The sequence below is a fragment of the Pseudogymnoascus destructans genome (genome assembly GCF_001641265.1).
Source record: "Pseudogymnoascus destructans isolate 20631-21 unplaced genomic scaffold scaffold_1, whole genome shotgun sequence".
Classification (NCBI taxonomy): domain Eukaryota; kingdom Fungi; phylum Ascomycota; class Leotiomycetes; order Thelebolales; family Thelebolaceae; genus Pseudogymnoascus; species Pseudogymnoascus destructans.
The window spans coordinates 2392960-2404320 of NW_020167520.1; the positions used below are offsets into that span (position 1 = coordinate 2392960).

The 11361-nt window shown below is 49.6% G+C and overlaps 1 protein-coding gene across 1 annotated transcript; it reads left to right on the forward strand.

Annotated features, from left to right (window-relative positions):
* Nucleotides 1-564: 564 nt before the first annotated feature.
* On the forward strand, nucleotides 565-2977 carry VC83_00640 (uncharacterized protein). The gene is made up of 9 exons (XM_024464328.1): nucleotides 565-1117; nucleotides 1194-1211; nucleotides 1284-1350; nucleotides 1409-1466; nucleotides 1524-1705; nucleotides 1756-1855; nucleotides 1967-2452; nucleotides 2563-2634; nucleotides 2707-2977. Exons 1-9 carry the CDS (start codon nucleotides 891-893, stop codon nucleotides 2781-2783), a joined length of 1287 nt encoding a protein of 428 aa, XP_024328744.1. The 5' UTR covers nucleotides 565-890; the 3' UTR covers nucleotides 2784-2977.
* Nucleotides 2978-11361: the final 8384 nt, after the last annotated feature.

Sequence of the window (11361 nt, forward strand, 5' to 3'; positions counted from 1 at the left end):
GACTGCACACGGCAAGGATGGGGATGTGGGATGCTGACCAACTGCAATAGGTGACGTGCGACGGCCATCTTTGCCGGGTCCGGGTTAGCTGTGGGGGGCCGATGTACATGCATGCACGATCACATACTGTAGGCCCAGCCAACAGTATGTGCCGTTTATCAAGATGTGGGCGGGGGCGGGGGCGCTGCAGATTTGTTGTGCTTTGCGGTGGGGGACGGTGGGACTGTGTTGTACACGACTCGTATTTTGGTGTTTTGTATGGAGTAGATGGGTATATCTCTTGTGTTGCTATGATGTGTTGATATGATGTGTTGATGTGTTGATATAATGTGTTGATGTGATGTGTTGATGTGATGTGTTGATGTGATGTGTTGATGTGATGTGTTGATGTGATGTGTTGATGTGTTGATATGCTGTTTTAATATGTCGTATGCCGAACACCGCATGCCGAATCCCCCATGCCGAATCCCCCATGCCGAATCCCCCATGCCGAATCCCATACCGCCAGTATTCTTGTGCCAAGCATCTCCCACCATCGCCCGCGGAATCCGGCCTTGGGGTTAGCGTCAGTCCACTGTACAACAACTCCCAACTCCCGTACTGCAATAGGAAGTTCACATCGCTCCCCCCTCCCCTCCGTCCAATCTCCCTCCCCCGCCAACCAAGCCCTACCAGTGCCATCGGCGACTGGCCGGGCCACTACCAACAAGCTGCCATACAAACGCTCTCCCCCCCTCTCCGCGCTGTGCTACTTTCCTACTCACACACGCCTCCGATAACCCAATCCCTCCGATAACCTAATCCTCAGCCCCAGCCACTGAAAATCCGCTGCTCCGGAACTCCGCATAACCCCGCTACTTGCACTCACCCCACCATCAACCTCCCCAACTATGCCGCCCACCCCCTCAGCCGCCCTCCTCCGCCACTCCGCAACGGCTCTTCTACGGCGAGGTTCTAACTTGGCTACTCCTCAGCACGCCCTCGCCCGCCTCCCGCGCGCCCTCTCATCCGCATTATTCCACACCTCCCCAGCGCCCCGCCTCCCCGTCCCAGCCGCAAAAAAGCAGCTGCAACGTCCCATCGTCGTCAACTTTCCCTCAGGCGAGGAGAAGGAGTTGTAAGCCACCCCCTCGCCCCCCCTTCCCCAGCTCCGCATACGAGAAGAATCCGCTGACCAGTTTGCCGATGTGAAGACCGACGAGATGGTTGAGGTGAGAGAGCACCCCGCCAACTCAAGTTTTACAAAGGTCACGTGATGGATATTAATGCCCTGTGTGTGATAGGGATCATTGCCATTGCGCCGAGTGCGTGAATCAGGATACGCTGCAGCGGTCGTTTGATTCGTTTACGGTTTGTGGGCATCTGATTTTTTGAAAATGGGAGTGGTTGTGCTGAAAGATTGGTATAGATTACGGATAAGACGCCGCAGAATGTTAGGTCCAAGGAGGATGGGTTAGAAGTCATATGTCTGTCTTTTCCGTGGTAAGTGGAAATCATATTCGTGTCGTGCTAATAAACACCAGGGCAAGAAACCGGCCACAAAAGCTTCTTTTCCTGGGAATGGCTAGCGACAAACATGCACAAGAAGCCCTCCGCGCCGAAATACACCTTCTGGGGCGCGGAGATCGCGAAGAGTCCGCCGGATGTGCATTATGATGAGGTTATGGCGAGTGATACCGGGGTGGGGAAGTGGACGGCTAAGATTGTATGTTCTTCGTTTCTTAAGTGGTTATACGTTTCTAACGAGGGCTACAGCTCAAACATGGATTTTGCTTCGTGGATGGCTGTCCGGTTTCTCCTGAGAAGACGGAGGAGCTGCTTAATCGGATTGCCTTTATTAGGGAGACTCATTATGGTACCTCCTCCAACTCCCTCCCAACCACCTCTCTCCCAGATTCCCCCCTCTTCCCCTTCCGCCCACCCAACCCCCATCCCCCTAACGAACCAACCGTCTAACCCTCTCCAGGCGCCTTCTACGACTTCACCTCCGACCTAACCATGAAAGATACCGCCTACACCACCCTCGCCCTCCCCGCCCACACCGACACAACCTACTTCACCGACCCCTCCGGCCTGCAACTCTTCCACCTCCTCTCCCACTCCGGTCACGGCGGCGCCTCCCTCCTCGTCGACGGCTTCTCTTGCGCCTCCCAACTCCTCTCCCGCGACCCTCGCGCATACGACATCCTCTCCCGCGTCCCTGTTCCTTGGCACGCTAGCGGGAATGAGGGGGTGGTGATTACCCCGGCGACTTGGGTACCGGTGTTGACCCTGGATGGAGAGGGGGGTGTGAGGCAGTTGAGGTGGAATAATGATGATCGCGCGAGTATGCCGGTGGAGAACGCAGGGGTGGAGTATGAGGAGTGGTTTGAGGCGGCGAGAGTGTGGAATGAGATTATTACGGAGGGGAGGAATGAGTATTGGGGGCAGCTTGTGCCGGGACGGCCTGTTAGTGAGTTTTATCCTTTTCTTTTGTTTTCGTAGTCCTGTTTTGTCCTTTCGCAAACTTGGGGGGGGGGGTATGGGGTGGGCAGGGAGAGGTTTGCTGACTGCTGTGTGTAGTCTTTGATAACTGGCGGGTTATGCATGCGCGCTCGGCGTTTGAGGGGAAGCGGAGGATGTGTGGTGGATACAGTGAGTTCCCCCTTGCCCCTTTATAGACTGGCCCCTTTATAGACTGCAATGGGGATACTGACTAGATCATAGTTAACCGCGACGACTTCATCTCGCGGTACTGGAACACGAATTTCTCGCGCGAGGAAGTGTTGAAGCGGATTATCTAGATGTACTGGATATGCTCGCAGATGACATCTACAACATACAGAAACTTAAAACATGGACGCGAGGGGTCTAGATGATTATATTTACACACCTATATATGTACATACGTAGACGCATCTGATGATGAATGAAGATATTGATCTGATACGGGTGCGACCCCTTCTATGTAATCTAGTGATAAACAACTAGTATAATACAGAATAGTAATATATCTACACGCTCCCATCCAAACTACCCTCTCTCCCCAATCCCCAGGGTTAGCACAAATGCCTTTAACGTAAGTCGTGGCGTAACGCGGGGGATGGCGTAACGCGGTGGAATTTTGAAGAGAACACAACAAATCTGTAAATTTAACTACAATCAACGATAATACATGATCCACCGTCACTCTTAGATTGTTCCCCTGCTTCTTCCTCAATATTCAATGTCTGAGGAGGCGTTCTTATCCTTTGTTTTGTGCTTTTTCTTACTTGGGTTATGTGTCGCCTTTTCCGCCTCCATCACCGCATCACACAACTCTTGCATAGAAACATGAAAGTGACCCTTCAGAATAACCCTTTTCCCCTTCGTACGTACCGTACGTTGCTTTATAACTGATCGCAGGTTGTTGGCATCGAGTTGGTGGACAATGCTGCGTGCTCGAAGTTGCTCTGACGCAACTGTGAGTTTTTGGATGTACGTCCGCACTGGTGTTGACAGCACCCCACCACTATTAATCGTAGTTGTAAGGAGCGCATTTGCAGAGCGTAAGGTCATCCCATCTGGGGGGGAGCTGTTGATAAAGACTCGGTCAAAAATATCATACTGATGTGGTGTTTTTGGTCGGTCAGCCTCGACTGATGGTTCAGCATTGAGCAGCGTACGCAATGCTCACTGGGGATTAAAAGGAAACAAGCCAGCGCCACGGTATGCTGACTCAATGTTCTGATGGTTGCATACATCAAGCCGTGCCTGGATGTATGCCTCCATCCATTCATACTTCTGTATGCGCGCAAGTTGCGCTTGGTTGAGTGGGGAGAGCGCTGCTGTCAGACGCTTTTTTAGCGGGCCGAATATCGCAACATCCAGTGATTGTAGTAAGTGCGATGTATGAGGGGGAAGTATCAGTAATACAATGTGGTTCTGCATGCAATGCGCAATGAACTCCACACTAATGTGTGAGTCGTGGCCATCACATATAAGAAGCCGGTGCTGACCATCTGCTTTTGTACGTGTTGTTGGCTCGAAGATGCGTTTTAACCACTCCAACCCATGGAGGTTGCTTGTACAGCCTTTCGTATTCGCAGAGAAGAACCATTGGTCGATGACTGTGGGCGGAATCCATGATTGGAGAACGTTCTTGCCCTTAAAGATCCCGAGGGGTGGGAGAATGGTTCCGTCTGCGCAGATGCACTCGACCATCGAAACCCATTCCTGACAGCCAGGATGCGCTTGATGCTTTGTACGAAGTGTTGAATCAAGTATAATTCGAGTAGATTCCATTGTCCCAATCGAAAATCCGGATTCATCCATGTTATATGTGTTCTCTTGCGTGATTCCAAACTCTTGAACCACCTTGGTGTACGCGTTAAACCATGCCGTAAGCACTGGTTTTGTTGCACCGTCCATGCGTACAGTTTCGATCCGTCGCCCAATAGCGACCTGTAGATGGGGATGTCTGTAAGGACACAGGGCACCCAGCTCACAGTAATAGCATATGAGAGTGTGAGTCGGAGGCTAAACGGATGCTATCCTATAGGTCTACTACGAAGGATACAAAAAAGATGAAGGGGGAACCCCGTTGAGTCTGTTTCCTTAAGTACCCGAAACGGGCCCGACTCAGTTATCCCAACCCTAGCCCTGAACCTTCCACCGCAACAGGTCTGCATCAGCCCTGAACCCTATACACTTACCGTCCCCCACTATAGTGTAACTCGCTATATGCTCCTCTACTGGTTCGAAACCCCACCGAGTCAGATTCCATGCTTGTAGTGACCGTAACAGTTCTGAGACAGGTTCTTCGAGTATCTAGGTACAGAGGCATCCTTACAATGTCGTAGTATGAATTGTGGTACCCAGTCGCGACCGAGGGAAAATTGTGGTTGGGGTAGAAGTAAGTTTGGCGTCGCGTCGTCAAAATTGAGTGACCGGTGCGACCGGAGTTCTTCAGCTATTTCCTTCAACAACCGATGCCCTGGATGTAATGGTGGGTGCACCAGATATGAGAATCTAGCCACCCAAGGAAGGGATGAATTTACTAAGACAACACACTGTCTTAGGAAACAGAGCCAAAGGGTTGTAGCTTAGACTATTCCACAACGCAGCAATCAGGTGTATGATGTGGTGAAGTGGTTTAGACAAGTTGCAACAAATGTTGAGTCTGAGAACTCAGGGGTAAGTCAGAGGTTAGCACCTCACTGACTTTTCAAAAACAGAGAATAACAAGATCAATGCTTGGAAGAAAAGACGTAGAAGTATGTGCTAGTCGATTTACTGTATTGCCTGCTTGCCCTTTCTTAAGGAAAGGGCAATCCTATTTATGCCAAAGGAGTGTAGTTCTCTCATTTTCCATGACTTTCCATGACTAACCAGGCTTGGTAAATGTATTAGAAATCAAGTGCGACCCACAACTAGCTTGCTAATCATGTACTGAACGTAAGAGAATTCCATAGAACCATCTCTTGGGTTCCTAGCCTATAGGAAGTGAAAAGGAGGTCCAAGGTTAGAGTACCTATAGACAAATTATGTCATAACTTAACCAATCTTGTGGGTAACTAAGGAGCGATGACGTGTAATGAATCATAGAGGGTTGTAGAAGCTTCTAGAGCTATCGTTCATGTTCCTAGGCCTCTAGTTGGTAGAGATATGCCATGTGGTAGTATTGGCCCACCCCCTTAAGGAGGAGATTTTCTTAATAACTTGTTCAATGAGTGTCCAAATGATATGCCGTGATGTATGTAGCATAAACAGATGTAGTAGAAGAGTTTGCAGCAATCGTTGAGTAGTATTGCTTCTGTTGTTGGTGTGATAAGCCAAGATATGTATGGTGACTTGTAGGTTTGAGGAGGAGATTTCTAAGTTTGCTCTTGAGTTTGATAGCAAACTGAGTGCAACGAATGTCAGTATGACACTCACTGACTTTTCAGAAACAAGGAGTAACAAGATCAATGCTTGGAAGCTTGGAAAAGACGTGGAAGTATGTGATAGTCAATTTACTGTATTGTCTGCTTGCCATTTCTTAAGGAAAGGGCAATCCTATTTATGCTAAAGGAGTGTAGTTCTCTCATTTTCCAAGACTTTCCATTACTAACCAGGCTTAGTAACTGTAGTCAACATAAGAGAATCCCATAGAACCATCTCTTAGGTTCATAGCCTATAGGAAGTGAAAGGAGGCCCAAGGTCAGAGTACCCCTATAGACAAATTATGTCATAACTTAACCAATCTTGTGGGTAACTAAGGAGCGATGACGTGTAATGAATCATAGAGGGTTGTAGAAGCTTTTGGAGCTATCGTTCATGTTCCTAGGCCTCTAGTTGATAGAGATATGTCATGTGTAGTATTAGCCCAGTAACTAAGGAGTGATGTCATGTAATGAATCATAGAGGGTTGTAGAGATATGCTATGTGGTAATATCTGCCCAGTAACTAAGGAGCAATGACGTGTAATGAATCATAGAGGGTTGTAGCAATCGTTGAGTACTATTGCTCTTGTTGTTGGTGTGATAAGCCAAAATATATATAGTGACTTGTAGGTTTGAGGAGGAGATTTCTAAGTTTGCTCTTGGATTTGATAGCAAAGTGAGTGCAACGAATGTCTCCAACAACAACGCCAGCAACCACCCCTCTGAGAACTGTAAGTGACCCCTTCTCGTGGATTGTCCGACGGTGCACTAATGAATTGGATAGGATATTTCCATCCACAAGAACGAGTAGGTGATGTAAGCGCGTTGGCGTGGGGGTGATAACGTGTGCTGGGCTGACTGGATTCTGCGCAGAATTCCAACATTTTTTTTGTTTTTTCAATGCCGATTCCGACTCCAGCGGGAGCTTTGTCAGGCGCGTTCTGTGTCCTCTGCCTGCGCTGCCTTCAGGCCAAAGCTCGTGGTATCAAGGACCACGATTGTGTCTGGTCCCCCGCCTCCTCCAAGTGCGAGTACTGCACGGCGCAGCACTCCCCTTGCGTTCCGGTGAGTTCCCTTGTGCTGTTCTGTCTCTGTTGGCTTTTGCTAACAATTTGCATAGCTTCTGTAAGGATGCCTCCTTACCTAGATACTCGAAGGACTCGCCTCAGAGCTGTTATGGTCACCACGGGCATGAAAATCAACTCGGTGCTGTTTCGTACCAGTTAAGGAGCACATAGCGAGTTACACTATAGTGGGGAATGGTAAGGGTGTAAGGTTTGGGATCGATGCGGACCTGTTGCGGTGGAAGGTTTAGGGCTAGGGTTGGATTAACCGACTCGGACCCGTTTCGGGTACTTAAGGAAACAGACTCAACGGGGTTCCCCCTTCATCTTTTTTGTATCCTTCGTAGTAGACCTATAGGATAGCATCGTTTAGCCTCCGACTTGCACTCTCATATGCTATTACTGTGAGCTGCGTGCCCTGTGTCCTTACATTATACAAAAAAGATCTCGCCTGCCGGGGACGGCCGTACTTCAATAATATCCCACACCGGAACGACTAAGGAGAACTACCGTTACACCATCGACTGCGACTCGGTGACGTTTCGGAGGAGAGACCTGACGACTTCAAATAGCCGTGATTCCAGAGATCCCACGGACAGCCAGTGGATCAGGGTTTGATTTTTCAGAACAAGCTGGTAAAGTCGCCGACGCGTTGGCGCCAAATAGGATACGAGATCCTTAAGAACCCCCTCCTAGCACAGAGGAAAGGTAAGTTCTCGTACCATCATCTGGTAGTCTCCATTCCATTGGTTTTTGATGATCGCGACATGGCTGCGGAATTGGGGAGTCAACTTGTTCCACATGTACCGAAACCATTCTGACTCGGAGACTTGTCCTGTGATAGCTGCACTTTGGAAACGAGCCTTGAACTCTGGGAAGGTTTTGCTAGCATGCCCTTTCTCTCCCATTTGCAGGTCGTCGAAGAGGTTCCTGGCCTGTTCCGTCTCGTTGCCTGTGAGGTAGTATGAACCTAGTAGATCCATCATCTCCTCAGCACTGCGGAACCCATGCGTAGTGGACAGGTATTGGGGCTCTAGGTAGGTCTTTGCCAGGCCAGTCGTAGTTCCCCATATCAACGCTCTTCTCGAGACGTCGGTAAGGCAGTGGTCCTCATTGACTATGAGTCAGTCCCAAATCGAAGCGCTCCATTGTAGGAAGGTATGTTCTACCCCATCGCTGAGAGGAAGGATTTTCTCAGAGATGGTTGATTTCTTATAGTGATTCGGAGGGTCCTCAGTGTGCATTCGTGATGACCCTGGAATCGATGGAGAACGAGTGTTCCGAAGAGGCGGCAATTGAACTGTCTCGGGGGTGTTTCGTGTGCGAGGCATTCGTTGCTCTGTGGCTTCGACTGTGGGTATGGGGGCGTCCACCGGCGGTGTGGATGGGATTCTGGTCTGGGCTGCCATAAGGATAACTAGTAGATCCTTGACCTCCTGTATCTGTGCTTCGAGGTGGGCCATTCGACTCGGGATGTCTTCGGATGGCACAGCGGTCGTAGCTGCAGCGGTGTATTGTCTGGTAGTCATTCTGGGCAGTTGACCGTCGTTGTCTTGGGGTATGTTTGATGTCAGCTTTTTCGACATATTGCCTCGGGTGTGTATCAGTACCGATACGAAAGAGCTTGACTTCCGGTAGCTTGTAGCTATCAACGCTCTTGTCCACAATTTCCTCTGTGCTAGGAGGGGGTTCTTAAGGATCTCGTATCCTATTTGGCGCCAACACGTCGGCGACTTTACCAGCTTGTTCTGAAAAATCAAACCCTGATCCACTGGCTGTCCGTGGGATCTCTGGAATCACGGCTATTTGAAGTCGTCAGGTCTCTCCTCCGAAACGTCACCGAGTCGCAGTCGATGGTGTAACGGTAGTTCTCCTTAGTCGTTCCGGTGTGGGATATTATTGAAGTACGGCCGTCCCCGGCAGGCGAGATCTTTTTTGTATAATGTAAGGACACAGGGCACGCAGCTCACAGTAATAGCATATGAGAGTGCGAGTCGGAGGCTAAACGGATGCTATCCTATACGTCTACTACGAAGGATACAAAAAAGATGATGAGGAACCCCGTTGGGTCAATCCCCTTAAGTACCCGAAACGGGTCCGACTCGGCTAACCTGCCCTAACTCTCCCCACGTGACCGTAACCTGCCCGACTCCGTGTTGGAGGTAATTGCGGAGTACGGAGAACCACACACAGAATCGTGTGATAATCTCCGGTCACCGTAATTAATCTCTTACGGGCAGCAGAACAGAGGCTTCAACAGTAGAATACCGTATATAGGATAATATAATCAATTGAATTGCTCACTAAACTACGGGTCTACGTACGCTATTTGTAGGCCTGGGAGAAACCCCCAAAACCCCGAAGGTTTGGGTCCCTACACCCCAAACCGAAGTGATACACTGAGCTGAAACCTCAGCTCAGTACTCTGAGCGACTGGGGAACTAGATAGTCCCACGGAGAAAAGTGCCATTTTGGGCGCGAAAGACTACCGTATCCCATGGGATTGTCCGTTTCCCCCAACACTCCGATGCCTTCCATCACTGAGGGCTTTCCATCACTGAGGGCGGAGGCATCCTTACAGAAATCAGTTATAGGCAGCGTTGAAAACTGTGGAAGTTGCTGCCAAATCTGCCTTGCCCTTTCCTTCAAAGCCTCTCCACTTGTGTTTCCACCTCGGCCTTCAATCTGCTTTTGCCAAGCGAAAAGGATCTCCTCAAGGTCAGGCCATGTTCCAGTGCGGAGTCGAGCAGCTGTTGAGATAGCTGAGGAGTCGTCGACACTGTCAAAATGCTTGCTGAGTGACTCCGAGACTGTTGATTGACTGAGGGAATGGTTGTATTTGTCCTTAAACCACCGCTGACAGGCCTTTTCTGAGGGTTGAGGGTATTGTCGAGAATGCGACTCTCTGAGTGCACAACGCTGCTCAATAGTGATGGGCTATTTCGAGGCATAGCCAAATGGTCCACTAGAATATCAGATAAGGCAATATTTAGGTGGTAACAGAGCAATATCATGGATATCGGTCGTTGTACGTGTTTTGAATCTGGACGAGAAAAAATATCGCACTATCGCGAACATCGCCTTACCGAGCATCGGCTTAGCGGGACTCTACTGTACTAAGCAAACGCCAGAGGGCTAAAAAAGGCCACCTATAGCTTGGAGGATCACTTTCGGCATCCGAAGCATATGCGATACAGGGAGAGTAGTCGTACAGAGGGGGCTCAGCTACGTACTCGGCGTTGTGGCAACTGCAGCCAAACTGGCCATAATTTGCGAACTTGTTAGGTAGCTTGGGAGACATCCAAAGATGGGGAATTCCGAGTAGTTTCGATTGATTCAAAGCGTTTTGGTTGAATTGATTTATATAATATATGGGTAAAAGAATCATATACCATGTAAACTAGTAAAAAAGAATCGCTTACCCCTGTGATACTATTTTTTGATTTTCTACTGTGCTAAACCGTAATAGGAAGGCCTCGGCCCACTTTCACCGATCCCCCTTCCTCCACCAATTCGACTAACACCATACCGGCTCCGAAGGCTCGAAAGCCATCTTATCGCCTTGCTGACTCGCCAGCCGCCGCCCTCATTGTGGCAAGCCCTGACTGAGAAGTCAGGCGGGTCCGTATGTCTGCTCTGGGAGAGCTCTCCGTGCCAGAAGATGGCACGGAGTTTGACGATTTAGATGCTCTCGTCCGGGCCCTTGATGACTGGGCTGTCAAAACAAAGTTCTCTTTTCGGACGGCTGAAAGGGACTCGACAAGAGGGCGCTGGATATGTGCTGAGTTAGAGAGCTCTGGCTGCCGCTGGCAGTGCAGAGCCTTCCTTAATAATGACGAAGCTTGGCAGCTCGTCATTACTGAGAGAGAACACTCTTGTATTGGCCGAGGAGTCCGCTCCTTTGGGTCCTCCTCGAAAAAGGAGTGGTTGGACCTTGAGTAGCCTGTCATATTAATATAACGAAGGTTACTCGGCCAAAGGAAATCGTTGATCTCCTCTGCATACGTTTTGCAGAGGAGATCAGCTACAAGATTGCGCAGCTTTGTAGGCTGCGCCTTCTTGATGGTGATATAGGTCGGCAGCGGCATAGCTTTCAGCTATTGCCGGCCTATAAGTTCCTCCTAGAGAGTAGGTCTCCAGGAGTGCAAGTTGATCTCGTCCGAGATCGTCATAGTATGCACCCCTTTTCCTTTTTTTACTTCTTTATTCCTCTATACTAACTATCTACAGACCGCTTTCAGCGGATTTTTGTGTGCCCTGTGCAATCGCGGGGCACTTTCTCCTTGTGCCGGCGCCTTGTTGCTGTTGACGGGACCTTTTTGAAGGCCCGTTTCATACTTACTTTGTTACTCGCCGTTGGCATCGATGCCAACGGCAAGAACGTTCTCCTGGCTTGGGCGGTGGTGGAGTCCGAG